The 23,913-nt window shown below is 42.5% G+C and overlaps 1 protein-coding gene across 3 annotated transcripts; it reads left to right on the forward strand.

The window, feature by feature from the left end:
• Positions 1-887: 887 nt before the first annotated feature.
• WBP11 (WW domain binding protein 11) lies at positions 888-22,884 on the forward strand. Of its 3 annotated transcripts, none has more exons than XM_060245286.1 (12): positions 888-1,295; positions 2,360-2,468; positions 3,636-3,667; positions 4,163-4,256; positions 4,740-4,936; positions 9,159-9,292; positions 9,864-10,063; positions 10,928-11,122; positions 13,574-13,675; positions 18,228-18,536; positions 21,117-21,299; positions 21,852-22,884. In XM_060245286.1, exons 2-12 carry the CDS (start codon positions 2,405-2,407, stop codon positions 22,268-22,270), a joined length of 1,929 nt encoding a protein of 642 aa, XP_060101269.1. In that variant the 5' UTR covers positions 888-1,295; positions 2,360-2,404; the 3' UTR covers positions 22,271-22,884. The 3 variants fall into 3 exon arrangements, with proteins under 3 accessions (XP_060101269.1, XP_060101268.1, XP_060101270.1); XM_060245285.1 differs by having other exon boundaries at positions 888-1,124; XM_060245287.1 differs by having other exon boundaries at positions 1,030-1,284.
• Positions 22,885-23,913: the final 1,029 nt, after the last annotated feature.

Genomic DNA, 23,913 nt, shown 5'->3' on the forward strand with positions numbered 1-23,913 from the left:
AAATTGCCTATGTGCCATGTCTATACAACCCTCCCCCCCACACACATAAGAGCCCTGCTAGTTTACATCAATCCGTTCCCTGTAATGTAGTCAGATGCTGCTAAGAAGCCTACTATGCAAAGCAGCAATTCTACTCTGCAGTTTGCCCTCTGCAGCTGCTATTCAAACAAACTCCATTCACCTTTCTCCGCCAGTCACTCTTGATATATTATGACGGCTTTTCCAAATTTCATTTCATTGTCCGATGAAGTGTGCTTGCATGCAAATGCTCAATAAAACTTTGTTGGTCTTAAAGGTGTCACTGGACTTTGTTGTACTGTTTAGACCAACATGGCTATCTACCTTGATCTGTTTTCCATAAAGTTGTCTAACAATAGCCCATGAAATTACTTGGACAACCAGACCTGTAGTGTTTCACTGTGGCTGTATATAAAGGCATCATAATTCTGAAAATTATTTTCAGTCCCCTGCTAACAATCTCTAGTAAGGAAAGATGTGTGCATTTCACACCAGCAAATCCTTCGCTATGATGACTTTTAGAAATACAAATTCGGTCCCGATTGAAAACTATGACAGTTTCTTTCTCGGTAGAGCACAGACACTTAAAAGGGGGGAGAGGGAGTGAATGACTATAAGAGCTGCGACTTCTAGCCTGAAATTAGCAAACGAGCACTCCCTTGCTTTAGATCTTTTCTTTCGCTTTCCAGATGAAAACCATCTAGCCACAGAGCGGCGCTAGTGGCCCTCATTTAAAATCTATGGTCGCGCAGTCGCACAACGTTGATGCCATAACGACAGCAAACTGCTGCAGCCGCAAATCGCCGCAATCCCTTTCTAGGTACTTCCGCCCTAAAAACTACTCGATTTCCCACTTCCAGGCAAACCGCGCAGGGTTTTCACTATAGAGATAGCCAGGCCTAAAACGCACTCATATTGAATCTTAGCTAAAGGAGGCGGTCAGCTTCCACCGGAAGTCCATGAAGTGTGCCGCTCTGCCTTTTTATGGTCTTTGCAGCGAGGTCGCGCGGCTTTTCAAGATGGCGACGAAGGCGGGAGCTCCCTGGGAGCCCCGGCTTCTGTAGGGCCCTTTCGCTTGACTGGCTCTCTAGTGCCAGCATCTCGGGGTGAGTGGTGGGAGGGCTTTCGCTTGGAGGCAGCCCTCCTCCCAGACTCAGGGCTCCCGAACCCGTTCGGCTCTCTCCTCTCTTGGGGCTAGGTTCATAGCCATTCATTCTGAGTTCCCGTCTCCACTTTATAAAGAATTTCAGGTTGTGTTGGGTATTGGTGAGTGTAAGGTGTGTGTTGTGGTGGTGTATTATGTTGTAACTGTGAACTGAAGGTATAGTGCAACAGTCTTGCTCGGATCAGTTGATACTGTCAAAGCCAGGAGTGTAATTGTAACTGGAAAGAATGTAAGCAAAAGGAATAGTGGTGATAGAGTCTTGTGGTACTTTACAGACCAACAAATTAACTGTAGTTTAAATTTTTGTGTGCTCTAGCCCAATTTGCCTATCTGCATGAAATTATATTAGTCTTCAAAAATAGTAGTTCTTGTGTCACTGCTATGTTATCTGTGAATGCCTTCTTGTGTTCCTGGCCAGTGACTAGATCAGGCGTCCACTGTGGTGCCTGTGCATACCATGGTGTCTGCTGACACCTCCTGATGCCTGCCAAATGGTTTTAGAAAGTGGGTGGGGTCACATGGAGCTTTTGCCCAGCAAATCTTCTGATTGACCAATGGTTGTGCAGATTTTAAACAGTGTTGCTTTGTTAACAGCTACCACCACAGCATCACTATATGATGGGAGGTAAGCTGAGGCAGCAGTTTTATGTTTGGCTGCACCTCCTGTAGTAGCTATTTTATGGCTGTGCCAGAATTCCAAAAATGATCACAGTCTTAAACAAGGTTGAGAATCCCTAGAATAGATCATGAGTTGCCTTTGTGAGGGTTGTGAAATGGCCACACAGTGGTGTGGAGAAGTTTGGAACATCCTTCCATAAGTCATCAGGGCCCTGCGGGATTTATTGCAATTCTGCAGGGCCTGCAAGACTGAACTGTTTCAGATGGTGTATAACGTCTAATGGGAGAAGGCTGCCACCACATCTGTATCTATTACGCTTTAGTACCAACTGCCTAGGATCTATGTGCGTGAGAAAGAAAATATCCTCCTGAAGTAGCACCATTGCCATTTATCTGATTGTTTTATTGTTTTAATATTGTTTTTGTTTACTGTCTGTTTTACGCTGTTAGCCGCCTTCAGTCTGTATAGAATGGGTGGAATATAAATATAACGTAAATAAATGGAAATGTGCATTTTGTATTAATACTGAGATAATGTTGGATTATGTTTTTTCTCAGTCATCAAATTTCAATCAGTGGAAAAGAGAAAAATAAACAGACAAAATGGGGCGGAGGTCAACATCTTCCACCAAGAGTGGGAAGTTTATGAATCCCACAGATCAAGCTCGTAAGTGTTCAAAGAACTTCTGTAAGGGCAGTAGGGGATTCAGGGGAGAGAAGTGGTCTAACACGTTGCATTAGACTGACACTACACTTTATTTTTTCTTAGTTGCACAGTGTGGGAAAAGAGATTGGAGCAGAAATACATGCTAGGGTGTCAAGTATAGACTAGAAAAAAATCTGATAAGTTTTCATATCTTTCATAAAAGGGAGGCATTATATTTTCTAATGTTGATGGTTTTTAGTATTTAATTGCTGTTTTAATTTTTATCTGTTGTATACATAGCTGATGTAAGTTGCCCTAAGCCCTATTCTTAGGGAAGGGCGGCCAATAAATTGAATCTAATAATAATAGTTTTTATAAACCTTGTAGATGATACTGGAAGCGTATAAGCCATTATGCCATCTTCTGGGCTTGGAGCAGGTGTCACTGTGTGTGTGTGGGGGGGAAATACTTGTGAATTTCCTGCATTGTGCATGGGGTTGGACTAGATGACCCTTGAGGTCCCTTGCAACTTTGTGATTCATTACAGACCAGGGGTGCCAAACTCATTTGTTATGAGGGCTGGATCTGACATAAATGAGACCTTGTCAGGCTGGGCCATGGGTGTCATAAAATGTAATGCCAGGTAGCAGAGATATAAACTTTCTAAAGGACACAGACACAATTACAGTTTTTTTAAAAAAAAAATCAAAATAAAGCATACTTTAAAGATTAGCAGTCTTGCAATATTTTGTTCATTTACCTATCAATCTCTGATAACTGACATCTCTTGCTCTGAATTTATGTCAGATCCAGCCCTTATAACAAATGAATTTGACACCCCTGTCAAGATGATACTATCTCTAGGAAGAAAAAAAGACAATATAAAAATTAGTTTTTAATTGTTTCTTTTAGGAAATTATTATTTCATGTTGGAAAATTTACACTTTTAATCTGGGTGAATATAATATCTGATTCTACTAGTTTTATTTGCTTTGGATTCTGAAGATCATGGCATATTAATCTGCCTTTCCCCCCTTCAACTTCATAAGAAAAAGACTTAGCCATAAACGTACTCTGAAATAAGCCCCCTCCCCAAGTTCACTGAGACAATTTCCCTAGTAGGAATTGCATCCAGGAGCTTGAAGGTATTGTTCTGAAGTTGTTTTCATGTTGTTTGTATCTTTACAGGCAAAGAGGCCCGTAAAAGGGAGCTGAAGAAGGTAAGAGAAAATTACTTAATTAGTAAATGCAGGTTGGATCACTTATTCTTGGTTATTATGTCCTGTGTTTAAATGGAGTCTTGATAATGCTGTATTTTCATGTCCTGAAGCCTCCTCTTTGTCAGGTTTCCCTTGTTTAATCTTTTCAGAGAGATGTTGGATTTGGTTATTAATGTTGTACAGTCATAAGAGTTTGGTGGAAGGTAATTAATTTTGCTGTTGTCTCAGTGCAAATTTGCTTGAGAAAGAAGGAGGATTTAGAAAACATTTTACAACAACTAGCAAATACTAGCTTTGAAACTAGCTTTGAAAACCTGAATGAAAAATCCTGTAAAAATGACATGCGCAGACTTCTCTTTGAGATGCCACAGCATTCTAAGATTTCTCAGAAGCTATGAGAGCCAAAATGAGAACTGATGCTCTTGACTGGAGTTCTGTATGCTGCTCATCAAAGGCAGTCTTTTCTTTCTGGCTTTTTCTTTCTGTTGAATTTAGAACAAGAAACAACGCATGATGGTGCGAGCAGCTGTGCTAAAAATGAAGGATCCAAAGCAAATCATTCGGGACATGGAAAAACTTGATGAAATGGGTGGGTACAAATATGTCTCATTGCAGAGTTAAATGGCAGGAAGATTACAAATGGAAAAAGTCAAGAGATCAGAATGGTTTTGTAGAGTCAAGGGACTAGATGAAGACCATACTAATAAGAGGATATACTGATAACACAAAAAGCAGCAATACTGTGTTATATCCTGGAGAAAGAAAGGACTGAGTGTAGTAAAGGGTCTCATTTCTGTCAAGAATTGGTAGCTGTTTTTACTCTGAGATAGAAAGTGGAGATTAGGAAGTTTTTGTAGGAAAGAAAGAGTCTAGTATTCATGTCTTGGCTTGTGTTCTTTCTTGCTTGCACACTTTGGTGGAAACTACAGGCGTTCTCAATCCTGTTTTTGAGTTGCTTGTGTATACATTTTTTTTATACACAGAGAGAGGGAGAGGTATGTTTTCTCCAGGTTTTCCTAGTAAAGCTCTTTTCTTTCATTTGGCTTTCCTGGTCCTGCTATTACTGGATCAGAATTTAACCCAGTACAGCAACCCCAGCTAAATGAGAAGGTGCTGAAAGACAAGCGTAAGAAGCTGCGTGAGACCTTTGAGCGTATTCTGCGGCTCTATGAGAAGGAGAATCCAGATATTTACAAAGAGTTGCGTAAGCTAGAAGTGGAATATGAGCAGAAGAGATCTCAGCTCAGTCAATACTTCGATGCTGTCAAGGTAATTTCCTCCATTTTGAACAACATTGTTTTAATTGTGCTTTTTGCTTTGACTGCAGATTGAAAATGCAGTCTTTTTGTTTTTTATTTAAATTATTTTGCTTCACTTTTCAATATACATATTTCCAAGGCAGTTCCCCACAAAGCATCTAAGAATGGTATAATAATAAAACTAATAAAAACAACTATTGGGGTGCCAAATATAAGGTCCAGTGGCTGGAACTATTCTGTCCAGGGCTCTTATCCATCCTGCAAGCAACTGGTGTGAGGGAAGGAACAGGAGGCTACTGTGGGGAGTGGGGGGAGCCACTCTAATTGTGGTTTCAGCATAGTGGAACAACTTCATCTGCAGCAGTCAAACAGAACCCCTTCACTTCAGTGGCAGCCTGACTGGTAAGTTGGGAGCCACCACAGCTGCATTCATGCAAACATGGAGGTCCAAAGTGAGATTGCATACCTCTCTCCTTGGCCTGCAGCTGCAGGAATGCTGTCCTGGATAGCCATGTGCATCACTGTTTGCTTGTAGTGGAGTGCAGACTATCCTCTGCTGGTGGCCAGTGCTACTGCTGTATTTGCACACCCCATGCAGCAGCTGTGCTTTGGGCCAATGGGGGTGTGTGTTCTTTAGCAGTTTCTTCCACTCATTGGGGGCCTAGTCCTGTCTCCAAGCATGTGACTCAGTGGCTGGGCCTCCTTCTCCTAGTTATCATCCAGCAGTTTTCATCTGTAGGTGGTTGCCATCTCGTGTGGAGGGGTGCCGACCATCTCTGATTATATTGGTCACTGGGTGGCCTGGGGCCTCTGCCACACACTTAACCTTATGAGTGCATTGCCCACTCCTTCATCAGATGATCCTTTAGCCTGGGGGAGTCCCTCGGTGGCATGGCTTGCGAAGGATCTCTGGCTTGAATCCCTGGTATTGGCCTGCAATGGATCACCTGGCAGCTGTGGTCAGAGGTGGCCATTCCCACATGGGCATCTTTGGCTTATTGGAATTTGCTTGGCCTGGGTCCCACTGCGCTCGTGGCCTTGGACCTAGACTGCCGTTTGATGTGAGAGCCAGTTTGGTGTAGTGGTTAAGTGTGCGGACTCTTATCTGGGAGAACCGGGTTTGAGTCCCCACTTCTCTACTTGCACCTGCTAGAATGGCCTTGGGTCAGCCATAGCTCTGGCAGAGGTTGTCCTTGACAGGGCAGCTGCTGTGAGAGCCCTCTGCAGCCCCACCCACCTCACAGGGTGTCTGTTGTGGGGGAGGAAGGTAAAGGAGATTGTGAGCCGCTCTGAGACTCTTCGGAGTGGAGGGCGGGATATAAATCCAATATCTTCATCTTCTTCTTCTTTTCCACAGGAGGGAGTGTCAGTTCAGCTTGTCTTCCAGCTTGTCAGTTCAGTCCCCTTCCATGGTGGCTTGGGGGCAGGGGCAAGCTAACACCACCAAGTCATTTCACATTTGTACGCTGGGACCCAGGCTCACAGCATTGGCAGTGAGAGCAGGCTAGGGAAGGGGTTTGCCTCTCTTCCAGGGAGTGTGGGAGCATCTGTCCAGCACTGCACCACTGGCTCTCAAGTCTGCCCATGTGAATTTTCCTCTGCACACCCCACACCCGCCCGTGGGGCCTTGCATTGAGGACACGCCAACTTGGGGCTTAGCAGCTGCTGTCCTTTCTAAAGTTGATATCTTTGGTACCTGGCATTACATTTTATGGTACACATGGCCTGGCCCAACAAAGTCACATTTATGTAAGATCTGGCCCTCATAAAAAATGAGTCCAACACCTCTGAATCACAGTATCAGTTGGAAAGGGGTATAAAAATAGGTAAAAATAGGTGATAGAAGCAATTTAAACAGTGTCAGAGATTAGGGGTGTTTTTATACTGACAGTTTGTGACTCTCTGTCACCGCATTGGAAACTCACCTTTTACAGTACCTAATGTTCTCACAACTGTTTTGCCCGAAGCATCTACATTTGTTTCAATTAAATGAGTTCCGGTGCTGCTGCTGCAACATTTTTCTCAAAACTAGTTTTGATTCGGTCATTTCTCTACAGCCGTTTCAAACTTGTAGAAGTTTTCATGCATTTTGAAAGACTTCAAAAGCCACAAGGTGCAGTAATTTGCATGAGAACTGACAGCACTTGAATTTTTTACATATCATTGCTTGCCTCATCTTGTAATTTAAATTTGTATCGTTTTTGCAGTCTTTCGTATATATTTAACTAAGCATTGGAATTCCGTCTGTCCTCTGAACAGGGACCTCCCCCCCCCCCAAAAAAAAAAAAAAAAACTGAAATGCTTTCAGCAGGAATTATAGAAGTTTGGCTATGCAAAATGAGCAGAGCAAATCCACAAATGTAAAAGGAAAATAATTAAAGCAGAACGGTGGTAGGCGATTTGAAGACACTAAAACTCTGGATCAAACTGAATGTAAAAACACCCTAGGTCTTAAAACTTTAAAAACTCCAGAGCATTAAAAAGTAGTATATCTTTTAAAACAATAAAAACATGTGTGCCTTATGCAGTTACTTGCAGGAACAGGACTAAAATTTTTGGGGAAGTGAGAAACTCTTCACCTGTGATCTAAAAGAAAGTAATTTTGGCACTTAGCAAGCTTATGGGGGGAACCTAGTTCTCACCAATGAAAATGCACCTGGTGATAAGTAACCTTATCTTTGAGGGCAGTCACACATAGATTAAGACCTCTAAGACCTTCTTGGATAGACTCATATGTAACTGCATGTTCCCTGGTACCAGTAAAGTTTAAGAGTGATGAGATTTGGTACCTGTTAAACTGTACTTGCTGGTTGCCTAGTTGGTGCATTTTAGACCTGAACAGTTTCTGAACGGTTAGGCAAACCCACAAAAGGTGGCATTGCAGTAGTCCAGTTTGAAAGCTGCTTTAGCTGTATCATACTATTTTTGTTATTATCACATACATGGGCATGTTACAGCTCCCTGTTAACAAGTGCAAAACGGACAGTGGCTTGCATTTGAAAAGTATCTCTGTGCTCTGCATGGTTTGGTGATGAACCAGAGCAGTTCCCCTCCTTCATTTCCATTTTCAGAATTCACCAGTGTAGTTGAAATGGCTGCCTTTGTATGGCTTGTCATGTGGCATTTCTTTACCACTGCTGTATCACTGATCATCTCCCTGATGCTGTTTGAATTAGTATGTCATTGCCTGCTTGTGTATTAGCCTCTGGTGAGGATTCACAGCTTATTATATGAAAAGCTCATTATTAGTACAGGACTCTGTATAATCTGTATTGTAAACTTTTCCAGACTGTGTTGTTTTCTCAGAGAGGAAGACCTGTATTACTGTAGTTCAGCCCAGTTACCCAGCTGAGAAAGCAGCTTGCTTGAAGCCATCCTATTAGTCTCGAGCTGATTTGGGCTTCCATTTTTGTGTTTTGAGCAACCCTCTTAAACTGTCATACTTCTGTTTCCTGTGCATGCACGCACTTGTTTTCAGCATTTACTGACAGCTTTCTGGGTGTTATCACCTGGGTTTCTAAAGCTCTTTCACCTAATTTGTGAGTCTTGCACTAAGTATTTTGATGTCTGGAGCCACCTCTGCTTGCTAGAACAAAGTGCTCAGGGTTCCTAAATAAAAGCAGTCAGATTTTGGTTTTAAACTGGACAGTCTTTCCCACTGCTGAAATCTGTATGACTGAGAAGGCTTTAAAAATACTGGGTGTTTTAATTATCCTTTTTCATAGCTGTTGTACTAGGGATGGGCATGGTCCGGAAGAATGGAGGTTTGTGAATTTCATGAACTACAAACTTCCATAGATTTTCCTGGTTTATAAACCAGTTCATGGTTCATGAAGTCTGCGATGGGTGTGACCTGGAAGTGGGCTCAGGAAGCATTGAAATGCCTTCTGAGCTCACTGGTGTCATGCTGCAGTAGTGGCACAGCTTCAAAGGGTTATCTGGGCACCAACATGACTAGCCCACAGACCGTCTAAAAAAAAATTGTGGTCTATCAAACCCTCAAATGCGTGGATTGGGCAAATGGACCATGACCCGGCCTCCAGTCCATGACAGAATTATGTCTGTGGACCGGTCTGTGCCCATCCCTAGCTGTAACTAGATTTCTGGGCCTGTGTGCAATATTAATATCAATGCAGTATTTGGAGTGATTACTAACAGAAGAGGTAATGCCAACTGAAAATAATGGATGTTGCTGCCTTCTGAAGATTAACCTCTACTTCATTCTGTTGCAGAATGCCCAGCATGTTGAGGTAGAGAGTATCCCCTTGCCAGATATGCCTCATGCTCCCTCCAACATCCTCATTCAGGACATCCCTTTGCCGGGAGCACAGCCACCCTCTATTCTCAAGAAAACCTCAGCGTATGGGTAAGAAAGAAATTAACTGAAGAGGCCAGAGAATGTGTGTGAGGGTCTGCCATTGTGATTTAGTAGGCTGTTCGCTTCTAACAAGTAATTATTAGAGGTGTTTTAATAGGTATTTTAGGTATTTGTTAGATATGCATATGAGCTTTAGAATGAATGTTCAGAATAGAGTGTGTTAGATGCCCTTTGTTTATGCTGCATGATGTTGGGGCTCAGGCCATGAGTTAAGGCAGAAGAATTCTTTAAAAAATTGTTTTACTTCATTTATCCTCTGCCGTGGAATCATCTTAACTGGCCATTAAGGTAGCTAAAATGTCAGGGAAAATTGTGCCGGCAGGTTTTTTTTGTTAGATTTCAGCAGAATAGCAACAGTGTGTTTGCAGCTCAGGAGCCTTTTTCTCTACACAAAATAAGTTTCTTCCTTTCCACATTGAGGATGGGGAAATACTTCTGAGGCAGGAGAGGAATTTAACAGTTGGGCCTAGATAACAGTGGACCAGGAATTATTGCTATAGAAGTTGTTGTCTTGTATTTGCTTCTGAAAATGGGTTATTTTTTCAAACCTTATTTCTAGCCCTCCTGTTCGGCCTGTTTCTGTACTTCCACCTCCTGGGCATGGTGTTCCTCGCTTACCCCCTGGCAGGAAACCACCTGGACCTCCACCGGGGCCACCACCACCTCAAGTCTTGCAGATGTATAGTCGTAAAGTAGGATTCACTCTAGAGATGGCCCCTCGCAGAAGGGAGGAGGAGATGTCTTACAGTCCAGAGACAGGTAAATAAATGGCTTTCTTGTTTTCAAAGTGTGTGAGAGAAACGTCCACTCTCATCTGTTCACCGATTTATGTGAGAAGGGAAAAATACTTGCTTAATTTGCAGACCACATTTGTGCCATTCCTTCCTCATTTCCGGACAGAACTAGAGAAGTAGTTTTTTTTTAATTTTAGCTTTGAAGGTGCAAGGATTTAAGGGGAAACTCAGGCCTTTTGAATTTTTGGCTTGGATGCAAAGTAGTCTTAAGATTGACTTCAAGAGAAATTCCGAAGTCAAATAAAACTGTTCAGCAAGTGCCAATATAAAGGACGTGGAGGATATATACAAGATTTCAAAAGTTTTCATGTGTTTCATGTGCTTTTCAGTGTGTGTGTGTCCTTAGATACATTTAAAAGTTACCAGGTCCATAGTATGAAACATGCTAGATGTGTTGTGTAACCCTTTTTAATTGGTTACTGTAACTGAATGTTATGGTAATGTGTAATCTTCTGTTCTGCTTCCCTCTTCGCATTTATATCTGGGTAATGAAGTTGCTATTTGTGGGATGTATGCAGCAGGGTTAGGGTTGCATCCTGCCTAGGATTAATGAGTGCAAGGAGGAGGGGTGATTTTCTCCCAATACCCATAGCAGCCAAAAAATACTCCCTGCAATGCTGCTTCTGGGCAATATCTCAGAGGGGAATTGGTGGTCTCCGATGGCATGCAGGAATTGGCAGAAATCCCTCCCCATGCATCAGCAGGATCTAGGCCCTAGACTTGGAAGTATTCCTTCTTTAATCGAGACCGCTAAAGCTTGAATACTACAGAATCAGACTGAACATGTTGAATGTTGTGTTGGTTTCCACCTTTTATTGGTACTCCTTAGGTCCTCGAGGACATGATGACGAGGCTTCCAGCACCAGCGAAGATGAAGGATATCCTGAGGACATGGATCAGGACAAGCATGATGACTCTACTGATGACAGTGATAGTGACAGGACTGATGTAGACAGTGAAGGGGAGGAGTTAATGCATCATGATGACAATGCTGAAAGGGAAGGTGGAGAAGATAAGAAATCAGGTAAGTTGCCTAGGAAAGTAGAAATACATCTGTTACATTTCAGTCCCAATCTTCCTCCAAGGAATTTGGGGCAGCATACACTGTTTTTCATTCTGCATTTTATCCTTACAGCAACCCAGGGAGATAGGGTATGCTGTGCAGTTAAGTGACTTGCCCAAAGCCATCCTTTGAGTTTTATTGTTGGGTGGAGACTTTAACTAGCTAGCGAGAGAGAGAGAATTTATTTATTTAGAAAGAACAGAGAAATAATATAAAGAAAATACAAGGAAAGGAAAAATATAAAGAAAATTCAAGGGCAGGAAGGATTGCATCAGTGCTTAGTTTTTGTGGCCCTTTCTTACATGCCAAGGGAAATGCTGATCACCACTTTGGGGCCAGGCAGCAGTTTCTCCAGGCCAGTTTGGCCAGGGATCCTGGAGGTGGGTTTTTTGCCATCTTCTGGGCATGGAGCAGGGGTCACTGGGAGTGGGGGAGGGGAGGTATTTGTGAATTTCCTGCGTTGTGCAGGAGGTTGGACTTGATGATCCTGGATGTCTTTTCCAACTTTGTGATTTTATGAACTGTTTCCACGCTGTGTGTAATTTAATATACCTCTATCATGTCCCCTCTTAGTAATCTCTTTGTGAAGCAAAAAAGTCCCAGACTCTTCAACCTTTCCTTATAGGGAAGATGCTTCAGCCCCCTAATCCTCTTGGTTTTTCTCTGTACTTTTCCCAGTTCTGTGATGTCTTTTAAGAGACATGGTGAGAATTGCACACAGTATTCCAGATGAGGCTGTACTGTAGATTTATTTTGGGCACTATAATATTGACTGTTTTATTTTCATTGCCTTTCATAATAATTCACAACATAGAGTTTGCCTTTTTCAGATCCGCAGCACTTGGGATTGACACTGTTGTTGAGCAGTTTACTACAACCCGTAGATCTTTTTCTATCTCAGTCTTCAAGTTCAGATTCCATTAGTCTATACTTCAAGCTGGGATTTTTTATTTCAGAGTATATCATCTTATACTTACCAAGATTGAACTTCATTTGCCACATTATTGCCCAGTCATCCAGTCTGTGGAGATCCTTCTGGAGTTCTTCTGAGACATCTTTGGTTTTTACCATCCTGAATAATTTTGTGTCATCTGTAGACTTGGCCACTATACTGCTCACTCCCAGCTGCAGATCATTTATGAACAAATTAAACAGCACTGGCCCCAGTACTGCTCCTTGTGGGGCTACACTTCTTACTTGCCTCCATTATGAGAACTGCCCTTTATTCCTGCTCTTTTTTTCTTGCCATTTAACGGGTATTTATCCCATGACTGGCATGTTTACTGAAGAGTCTTTAGTGAAGGTTCCTTGTCAACAGCCTTTTGAAACAATATATATAATGTCACCATTGTCTACATGCTTGTTCACTTTCTCAAGGAACTTCAAAAGGTTGATGAAGCATGATTTCCCTTGCAGAAGCCATTCTGATTTTTCCCTTAGTGGGCTTTATTCATCTGTATTCGTAATAATTCTATCTTTGATTACCATTTCTACTGGTTTGTGTAGGACATATGTTAGGATAACCAACTGGTGATTTCTAGGCTCCCGATAGCCCCTTTTTAAAAATTGGTGTAACATTTGCTATTCTCCAGTGTTCTGGAACAGCAGCTGAATATAGTGATAACATATATATGGCCTGGTGCAATCTCACATTTAAGTTCCTGAAGAACTGTGATGTATGCCATTAGGACTTGTAGACTTACTGGTTTTTAATTTCCCCAGTAGGCCTAGAACAGGGGTGGCCAAACTTGCTTGACATAAGAGCCACATAGAAAGAATGCCAGATGTTTGAGAGCTGAAAGACATGAATGTCAGATGTTTGAGAGCTGGAAGGCAGGCAGGCAAATAGATGGGATAAAGAAGAGAGATGTGGAAAGAAAGCACCTTTAATTTTAAATGCATCCTCCAAGTTGGCTGATGGGGCAGTGGGAGTTTCAAGAGCTGCACAGTATATGCGAAAGAGCCACATGTGGCTCCTGAGTTACAGTATGGCCACCCCTGGCCTAGAACATAATCTCTTGTCACCTCAGTTTGACTCAGTTCTTTAGACTTCCTTACTTAAAATGTTGACTGTGGCATGAGTACATGCTAAGCACTTTCCACAGTGAGCACAGAAGCAAAAAACTCACTGAGGTTCTCTGATCTCCCCATCTCCCTTTTGCAGTCCCTATATTTCTTAGTCATTCAAAGGCCCAACTGCTTCTGTGGTTGGTTTCCTACTCTGGATATATTGAAAGACTAATCTTTTGTTTGCTTTGATGTTTCTTAATTTCTCTTATATTTGTGGTTAATATCATTGTTTAAAATTTTTTAACTGAACTGATTTTCTGCTTTGGCTTCTGTTAATACTTGTGACTTGTTTACTGCTTTGTTGCTGTGAAACATTTAATCCTTTATTGCATATTCTTGCAGGTCATAGTGTACGGTTTGCTGACATGCCTGGAAAATCACGAAAGAAGAAAAAGAACATGAAGGAACTTACTCCACTTCAGGCCATGATGTTGCGAATGGCTGGTAAAAGGATTTGACTTATTTCAGCTCTCCCCATCCCCTGCACCCATTCTATTTAAATGTGAGCAATAGCGTTACCCAAATTGGTAGTATATTAATTAGTTGGGCAAATTAGCTTAGCAGGAGGTGGGCAATTGGGGATCTCCACCAATGTCTGTGGGGATTGTTCCCTTAGAGAACTCTCAAACCAGGCTGCAGTATAACATTTTATTGTAAAAGGCGTTTTATTGTAAAAAGGAATAAAACAGCAAAAACATACACACAGAGCACATGGGGAACACACAAACTATCTAAGAGGAAAATAAAAGGGAGTAGCAAGGAAAAGTGATTCAGGGAAGGTGACATGTCCAAGTCTTGGAGAGTTAGGTCCACAGAAAGCTATGAGAGAAACTACTAGTAATTCCTGGAGAGAAGGAGGAAGCCCACAGAGAGTAGGGATGTGATTAGTGCTGAGAACATATCACCATAGGGCAATGTGTGTCCAGTTACTGAAGAGCCTGTTTGGTGTAGTGATTAAGTGTGTGGACTCTTATCTGGGAGAACTGGGTTTGATTCCCCACTCCTCTACATGCAGTTGCTGGAGTGACTTTGGGTCAGTCATAACTCTCTCATAGCTGTTCTACTAAAGAGGAATTCTGTCAGCTCTCTCAACCCAATCTGCCTCACTGGGTGTCTGTTGTGGGGAGAGGAAGGAGATTGTAAATCACTCTGAGACTCCAAGTGAAGGGTGAAGTATAAGTCCAGTCTCTTCTCTAGGAAAAAATTACCTCGAGGGCAGACTGGCATGTTTGCTACTAAAACAGTACCTTGATTGGTTTTTTGGGAGTAAAATTATGTTTTGGGAGAGCCTTAATGGCTCTCCCATGAATGGGCAAAGACCTTGGAAACCTGTGATTGGGTTATCTGAATGGTGCTAATGGTGCTTGATGAGATTGCTCAATGTACATATTCCTTGATAACCCTTGAATACAGGATGGGAGAAGCTACCAGGTTGTATGAATAGCTGTAATTAGGGTGAATGGATAGGGAAAGATGTGACTGGGTGTGGATGGGGGTTAAGTCAAGAAAAGGGAGGTTTTTCCCCACATGGTTTAGATTAAGTATCCCTTTTAGGGTGGTGAGGAGAGTTAATGAGTCAGCTGCCCTGGCTCACCTTCCAAAAATATTTTCTCAGGCTTGTTTTTCTGGCCAGTGTCCATTTTGTTTTGTACCATCTCCATCTTCGTTCCACTTCTAGGCTGGGCTGTGCAGCGCAGAAGGAATTTGGGGGTGATATTTAGAGAATGGTATTTTATTTAAAACTACCCATCTGCGGGAGGGGTCTGACTGCTAACAATAGAAGCCTGTTTGCCTGAAGAACTAGTTTACAGAGATATTCCTAAGTAAAGATTCAGGTTCTGGTCTGTGTTTTATAAGCAGGATTTTTTTGCATGATATGGCTATCAGCATATCAGCTGTGAGAAAGCAATAATTCCAAACTGGTAACATGTGCAGTAGTTGACTTCTAAGTGCACAGTCTGGTGGCTAAATTAATCTGGCCTTGCATCCTGTTTTCATGCTAAAAGGGTTTTTTTTCTTCCTGAGCTTGGTCACAGGGAGGCCTGTGTGTATCTACTTTCTAGAGACTCTTTAGGTTGAGTATGTACATGATTGTTATTGTTGTCTACCAGTATGCAGAGTTAGGAATTGTAGCTGTAGAATCTGGTTGAAAACTGCTTGGAAGCTTTAGTTGTGCTTTATGCTATGGCAAGATTGTTGATTAGTTCTAGCTATGGAATCCCTAATATACTGGGTATTTGAACATTTCATTGGCTTCCTGTTTGCTTCTGGGCCCAATTCAAAGGGCTTGGATATTACTTTTGAAGCCCATCATGTTTTGGGAGCCAGGGTATCTAAGTTATAGTTGTCTTCTATATTTCCCTGCCCATTTTTTTCATTGTCATGAGAAGCCTTGCTCAGTCTCCCATCTTTTTACAGGTTAGACAGATGATAGCAAGAAACAGCCTTTTCAGTTGTGGCATCCTAATTTGGAATGCCCTCCTTTAGAGGGGCTTTCCAAACGCAGGGTGGGAAATGTTCTTAGGGGCTTTTAAGTGAAGAATTCACTGTGTATTTTTGTGTGTGTGCTATTTGGCTTTTAGAATCTTGGTTACTGGTTTCTTTTTAATTTTAGTTCTGATCTTAGTTCTGGTGCTTAAATGTTGGCTTTATAATATTTGCATGCTATATTTAATCTTAATTTTCTGCTATTTTGTATTTTTAATTTAGAGTTTACTGGTTTTGATTGTTTTCACATGTTAACCACCTGAGTGGTAGAATAATAACTAAGTGTTGTCAAGTTGCAACTGACTAATGGCAACCTCAGGATCATGGTGTTTCCAAGGCAAGAGATGAGCAGAGGTGGCTTGACATTGCCTTCCTCCAGATGGCACCACCAGTCTTCCTTGGTGGTCTCCCAGCCAAGTATTGACCTTGTCTGACACTTGCTTAGCTCCTGGCTCTGAGGAGTCCAGGCTCATATGAGCTATCAGGCTGCTACTGAGTGGCAGGGTAGAAATACTTAAAAGAAATACTTTGGGGAAAAAAGGTATTGGCAATACAGGCTTGAAAAAAATCCAAGCATTCATGTTAAAACCTGCATAGTATTTTGTGATTATGAAGTTAAGCTTGAAAATATTACAACTGTTTTCTAGAATGGTTGAATTGAAAGTCAATATCTTGAGAAATTGTTGAGTCACAAGTACTGTTATTTCAACATTTTGTGAAAGTTACATAGCGTTCTAGTATTTAATAAGAAATTAATGCAGTTTCAAAACTGCAGTATGCATCCAGTAACCATCGTTTCAGTACAGTAATCTTTGTTACTACACTGTTAAGTTACAAACATTCATTTTCTACCACATACCCTTCCCAATATAGGACTTCCTTTAAAAGGAAATGTTCCTGGAGTAGGGGGGGAGGTAGTTCTCATAAATAAATGAAATGTAATTCTTAACAGAAAACAGTTCTTTTGTTTGGTTTGAATAATTATTGACACTTGGAACAGATACAGCTCTGTGGCTCCTTAAAAAGCTAACACATTAATTGTAGCCTTGTAAAGGTCACAGGAAATATGTTGAGCATGCTTGACAGAACAGTTTTCCCTCAGTCCTTGGAAGCTAAGCAGGGTTGGCCCTGGGAGACCATCAATGAAGTCCAGGGGTTGCTTTGCAGAGGTAGGCAATGGCAAACCATTTCTGCTCTGCTCTCACTTTAAAAATATCATGGGGTCACTATAAGTCAGCTGCAACTAGATAGTACTTTCTGCCACCATGATTCTTAGCAGAAACGTGCAGATCTGAATTCAGCACATCCTCTTCTATTGTCTGATTTGTCAGCTGCAGTAATTAAAAACAAGGAGGGATTCTGTACCCCTCTCTGCTGTTGATAGTTGATGGGAGTCCTATAGCAGCAGATGTGAAGATGTTGTTGTTATCATCTTAATTTTATAAACTGCTATCCCCCAGAAGGCTAAGGCTCAGGACACTACATAAATAAAAACAATACATAGAAAATAATTAGTTAAAACAGATAAAAACAGTATAATTCCTCCTGATAATCGATGGCATACATAACTTGTCTCTCTGAGCAAAGCTATATGTATACCATCGATCATCAGGAGGATCCATAGGGTGAGCCATACTGGGATTGGTAACGTCAGATGGAAGCAATAGTAGGGTTAAGCAATAATAGTTGCTGTCCTCAACATCTCCATTTTACACATCCTGAGGACCTGAACATGGTGTTACTAGGTAGAGAGTTCCACCAAGCTGGGGCCAGGGCTGAAAAAACCCTGGCTCTAGTTAAGATTACAGTCTCTTGGGCAAGGAGTTGCCAGTAAGTTTTGATCTCCTGAGTGTAAAGCTCTCTGGGTGCATACTGGGTAGAGGCAGCTCTGCAGGTACATTGGTCTCTGATTGTTTAGAGATTTAAAGGTCAAAACCTTGAGAGGGCCCTTCTGTCTGCAGTTGAGACTTGTTGGAAGGTAGGGTTTTGCTATTCTCTGTGCTGCTGGAAATTGGGCTTCTGCAGCCATAGAGATCTAGAAACCACAGCCTATTAAGCAACTGATTCTTTTTTTAGAAATTTCATGGGTTGGACAGAGAACTTTTGATGGGTTTTAGAGGTGATGGGGAAGGGCTGTATTTTAGGATGTGGTGACTTGTAAATTAACCTTGGTGGTTTTAAGTGCTATCTATTTCAGTGGGACGGCATGTAAATGCAAGGCTTAGTGCAATATTGTAGCCATAATGGTTTTAATTTAAATGTCTGCAATGTATTATAGTAGCTTAAATTGTTAAATGGGTGTGGGGAGAATGTCCAAAGGGATTTGGACATTGAATTTCCTAAATGTTTTTTGAACATTTGTTTCTCTTGTTTGGTGGAAATTCTTTATGAAACTTCAAGGGGGATTCTCAATTTGGAGATGAAATGTCAGCTTGTTCTGTACCTTTGGTGTCTGTACTCCTTTAAGCCCCTTGCTTCTACCAAAACATCTTTCATCCTTTTTCTGCAGGCCAGGAAATTCCTGAGGGTGGGAAAGAGGTGGAAGAGTATTCTGAAGAAGACGACGATGACGATGATGAGGATTCAGATGCTGAAGAGACATCCCAGCAGCAAAGTTCAGAAGAATCACACACAGAGACTGTATCATCGGTACCCTCTCAAGCTACCCAGCAACAGCAGCAGCCACCCCCTCAGCCTGTTCCTCCTGCTCAGATCCAGGCGCCTCCCATGCCAGGGCCACCTCCTCTTGGACCACCTCCAGCGCCACCCTTGAGGCCTCCAGGACCACCAACTGGCCTTCCTCCTGGTCCTCCTCCAGGTGAGTGTTTGAAGGGCTCCAGCTGTATCTCTGCTTTGTGGTCCAAAGCTGGAAGACTTGAAACTTTTGAGCTCAAGTGTGTTTGCTTTACTTGAATGAATTTTATGATGCTCCTTTATTGTTTGTGGCTGGGTTTTTTTAATCTTGTTACAGTGTAAACTGCTCTGAATGTGTGAGAATGCTGGGATGAACATTTTTTTTAATTATTTTTGCTAAAATAATTTGTGTGGTGGGTTCCTTTTATGTGAATGTTCTTTCTCATTCATGAAGGTAAAATGCAATTTGTTTATTTATTCTAAAAAATTTTGTTAGGCATTTTTACCCCACTGGTCCTCCCACTGGGAGACACAACATAGCTTACAAAAATACCTAAATAAACAATTTACAGTCAAAAGAAAACTTGGAAAAAGAATACAGTAAACTGTGCTTCTTTGAGGCCATCTGATGTGTAATTTTTCTATCCAGCTGAGGTGCCCCTGGCCCATAGCCAGGATTTTTCATTTGGTGGGCCCCAAAGCCAGGATTTAAGTTTAGTGGGGTACGTTTTTTGTTGGAGCCGTAATTATTATGATTGTGTCACTTAGTGCCGTTGTTTCAGCACAACTTGAGGAAGTGTACATGTGTATCTGAAGAAGTGTGCACGCACATTAAAGCTTATTCCCAGAATTAAATTGTATTAGTTTTAAATGTAGCACTGAACTCAAACTTTAATTTAGCCTGAGACCCGTTCTTCTCAACCCAGCGACCTTACAAGGGAGTTGTGGAGATGCAATAGGAAAAGGGAAAGCTCAAAAGAAAGGAGGGATGTAACTAATAAAAATAAAATACCTCCCCATGCTATTTCTTTTAACCAGGTTTTCATGTCTGACATAGCAAGGCAAGTTTAATTTGGCTGCCTTTTACTCTACAGTAACATCAGTTGGAAACTATTGGTGCTTGCACAGGGGACTACCTTTACCATCAACACTAACATGTTTAAAAAATTGCAAATGTAGAAGTTATGAGGAAAAATTGAATTATCAAGAGAAAAACTTGGAAGTATATGTAATAGTTACTTTCTGATCAAGCCTAAACTTATTTTACTCCTCAGTGAAATTTAACACAAAACCCATCATTTATATTTTAATTAATATACAATATTCTCATTGACATTTATAAAATGTTGACATTTATAAAAGTTTGAATCCAGTGGTACCTTTAAGACAAAGTTTTTATTCTGCGTATAAGCTTTTGTATGCATGCAGCATGGCTTTCTGGTTATTTCCCATAAGCTGCAGAACAATGTACAAGTTTCTGCTAACCCTACTCCAGTGCTAGTCTTGTGACACTGGTGACCTTTTTTCCAGCATCTCCTCCCACTTTGGAAGGCATGAACAGGTGTGTGTGTGTGTGGGAGGGTGTTGCCAGCAGTGCTCCATGTAGCAGGGGCAGTGGATGAGAAGCCTTCCCAGTCTCCCCACCCCCCCTGCCACTTTCATTCCTGAGATTAAAGCAGCTTTGCTAGAAATCCCACCAAGTTTTCTTCCAATGCTCAGCCAGAGAGCAGCATGGCCAAAATGATGCAGCCCAGATTTCGGCCACTTGCAGGAAAGCAACCCTCACCATAGAAGCCTGTTTGAACTTCCAGTCCAGGTGCCCTGCTTAGAGAGGCTATTGTTCCTCAGGAAGTCCAAGGCTTGCAGCTAGTTGAAGAAAGTGGGGAGTCACTGACACAGAAGAAAGCGAGCTGCTGCCTACCCAGCTCTGCTTGGGAACTCATGGACCCAGTTGGGGAGCCGTCCTCCTGTTGCTCACTACCTGCCTCTTGCTGCCTCTTCCCTTCACCTTTCCTTCCATTCTCCTTGAATTCTGCATGGGAGACTGATTCATGGCGTGGGAAACAGGCCAAGGCAGGTTAATTGGAGGGGCTGGGACCTGGGGGCCCCCATTGTAGCTTTGGGCCCAGGTGTCCCCTGCTTTCCTGTCCCAAGATGTCAGTTACACACTACACTCTCTGGTAGAGCCCCCAAGGGCACTGAAGCCAATTCTGGCATCTCCCTCTCTTTCCCTGGTCAGATGGTTGATGTCTCAGCTGTGCATTCTGCAGGCACTTGCTCTATCAAAGGTTCCCAGCAGGCTAGGCCTCAGACTCTTTGGCCCTTACCTCTTTGGCTTGAGGCTCTGGTCAGTTCAGGTTTTAAGACAGCTTTAAAAGTTTACCTGCAAGGAGATAGGGCAAGTGCTTGGCTCCAGATCTCAACAGCTGGCTGGTGTTCCATTTCTTACTGTTCCTTGTGCCTTTGGACCTGCTCAGGCTTAAGACTAATTAAGTTGTATCTAGCATGATTGGCAGCAACAGGGGAAACTGCTTGATGGCCGGCTGGCTTTGAACAAATACCTAACATTTCTTGATGTAAGACTGGGTCTTCCTTTCTGATTTAAGTTGACTCTTTGGATTAAATTAGTCCTGGTCACCATGCTCTTGGTCTGGTGTGTTTTTGTCTAAACAAGTTACTTCACCTTAATTTCAGCTGATCACAGTTACTAGTAGAAAGTATTGAACCAATATTTCTGGACTTAGCTCTTTTTACACTTTTTCAGGGGCTCCTCCATTCCTTAGGCCACCAGGGCTGCCTGGACTGCGTGGTCCATTACCACGACTTTTGCCACCAGGACCACCTCCTGGCCGACCCCCTGGCCCTCCACCAGGTCCACCTCCAGGTCTGCCTCCTGGCCCTCCTCCGAGGGGACCCCCACCTCGCTTACCACCTCCAGCTCCACCAGGTAATATTTAAGTGAAGTCTGTTTTGTTTCTCCTGTATTAAGATACAAAGTAAAGGATTTTAATCAGTCTAGCAACACATTTTACTACTCACTACTGATGTGTCTCAAACATAATCTGGTAGTAAGTTTCTTATGCTCAATGGCGGGCAGAGAAGTTGAAAGAAACTTCTGTAGGATACATGAGATGTTGTGCAATATTGTTACATAGGCTATGGAATTTATTCATTTATACCACAGTTTACATGGTTGCTTCTTCTCTAGTTGATCCTCACAGCAATCCTGTGAGTTGGATCAGTCTGGATGTGTGTAATTGGTCCAAGATCACTCATCAGGCTTCTGTGGCAGAGTAGAGTTTGAACCTGAGTCTCCCAGATCCTGACACTTTGAACTACAGTACCACACAAATTTAAGTGTGCATGTGCATAGGCACTTCTGATTAAAAATTAAACCTGCTACTAAGGATCTTCAGCTGATAGCTAGTTTTAGGATTTCCAGTTGATAGCTAGTTTTTCCTGTAATTTGTTAATCCTTTGCCATGTTTGTCTCATACAGGTATCCCACCTCCTCGTCCAGGCATGTTGCGCCCTCCTCTGGTTCCTCCGCCTGGGATATTCCCACCAGCACCCATTCCAAATCCTGGAGTACTGAGTGCTCCTCCCAGCTTGATCCAGCGCCCTAAGGCAGATGATACCAGTGCTGCCACCATTGAGAAGAAAGCCACAGCAACCATCAGTGCCAAGCCGCAAATTACAAACCCCAAGGCTGAGATCACCCGTTTTGTGCCCACGGCCCTGCGAGTCCGCCGAGAGAACAAGGGGTCTGCTGTTTCTGCTCAGAGGAAACCTGATGATGAACCTTCTGTTCAGATAACCAAAGCAACACCTAAAGCTGGCTCTTCTGCCCCTATCTCTGTGCAGACTAAGGATGATGTGTATGAAGCCTTCATGAAGGAAATGGAGGGGCTACTGTGACAATCTGTTCCCAGTTTAACCTTTATATCTGCTGTACTGAGATCAGATACTTGGCTAGGGTCAGGGGGTTCCATGTTATAGTGGCATCCAGTGGAACAGTTCTTCCTTTCGTGACAAAGAATAGTCCCTTCATCCCAGTTGTGTTTCAGGTTGGAACAGAGACCAATCAAGATAGTGGAAGAGGGGTATAATCACCTGCTGCTGCTTAATGAACAACTAAATTTAGGAGTGTGCACTCTCCTAGGTTATGGTCTGTCATTTTGGGGTATCGATGATTCCTTGGAGAATGTGTTGCCTCTTGAATATTTTATGGTTAAAGGAAAAGAATAAATTTGAGGAACCACAACACGTCGGTGAAGTATCTCCCACACCTACACCTGATCATCAGGGTTGTATGGGGTTTTTTTGTTTTCTGTAAATATTTTTGTAATGCGGTTTTAGTTGAGTGAGATAAATTGGTTATATGCTGTTTTAGAGATTGGCAGGCTATCATTTGCAGATATGGTATGCAGGAATCTTTCATCCTGTATGTCTTGCAGTCATCTTGGTAGCTTCTTGCTGTCAAGTGGAATATCACTGTCTCATGAAAGAGAATAAATATTTGATGTACTACAGTTCTCTCATTGTGATTGTGTATGTGTGTTTAATATAGTGGGAGTTATGTTCACAGAGAAATGCTGTTATGGGATAGTAGCCATAGGGAAGGGATGCTATGTGGGTTCCCAAAGGTCCAGCCCATGGAAATCATGGAGTTGGAAAGGGACCTCCAGGGTCATGTAGTCCAACCCCCTGCACAATCCAGGAAATTCACAAACACCTCCCCCCACCTCAGTGACTCCTATTCCATGTCCAGAAGAAGAAGAAGAAGATATTGGATTTATATCCCGCCCTCCACTCCGAAGAGTCTCAGAGCGGCTCACAATCTCCTTTACCTTCCCCCCCCCCCCCCAACAGACACCCTGTGAGGTGGGTGGGGCTGGAGAGGGCTCTCACAGCAGCTGCCCTGTCAAGGACAACCTCTGCCAGAGCTATGGCTTACCCAAGGCCATGCCAGCAGGTGCAAGTGGAGGAGTGGGGAATCAAACCCGGTTCTCCCAGATAAGAGTCCGCACACTTAACCACTACACCAAACTGGCTCTTTTGTCCAGAAGATGACAAAAGACCTCCAGGATCCCTGACCAAACTGACCTGGAGAAAAATTGTTTCTTGGCCCCAAAATGGGGTCAGCATTTTCCTGGACATGTTAATGGCTTTCTGATGCTCGTCTTTTTCTGTGCTTTTTTCTTACAACCCTAGAGGGCTAGCTTTTTTTATTTGTAATTGAAAGTTTAGAACACCCACCACCACTATACACATCAAATCACAAGCAGAGGATATGTGGTCCTGGCCACTGCTGACTACCTCCTACAAGAAAAATAGGTGAAACTCAGAAAAGTGTTTCTCCTTGAATTTCCTCCTACTCTTTCTCCAGGGAGCTCAGGAAGGCATGCATGGTCCTCTCACTTCTTTATGACTGTCCCGTGAGGCACACACTGCAGCAGAAATTGAAGACTCTTAATACCTTTCATAAGGCCTTCCTTAGAGAACGGGGCAATGTATTTTATATTAAGTTGCAGACATTCTTTGCCTGCTCTGAAACCTTG

The sequence above is a fragment of the Heteronotia binoei genome, chromosome 8 (genome assembly GCF_032191835.1).
Source record: "Heteronotia binoei isolate CCM8104 ecotype False Entrance Well chromosome 8, APGP_CSIRO_Hbin_v1, whole genome shotgun sequence".
NCBI classification, from domain to species: domain Eukaryota; kingdom Metazoa; phylum Chordata; class Lepidosauria; order Squamata; family Gekkonidae; genus Heteronotia; species Heteronotia binoei.

Bases quoted from the DNA above. Each gene is read 5' to 3' on its own strand.
- WBP11 (XM_060245286.1), top strand. From the start codon at position 2,405: ATGGGGCGGAGGTCAACATCTTCCACCAAGAGTGGGAAGTTTATGAAT. The intron at 2,469-3,635 runs GTAAGTGTTCAA...GTATCTTTACAG, and splicing joins GAATCCCACAGATCAAGCTC to GCAAAGAGGCCCGTAAAAGG. The intron at 4,257-4,739 runs GTGGGTACAAAT...TTACTGGATCAG, and splicing joins GGAAAAACTTGATGAAATGG to AATTTAACCCAGTACAGCAA.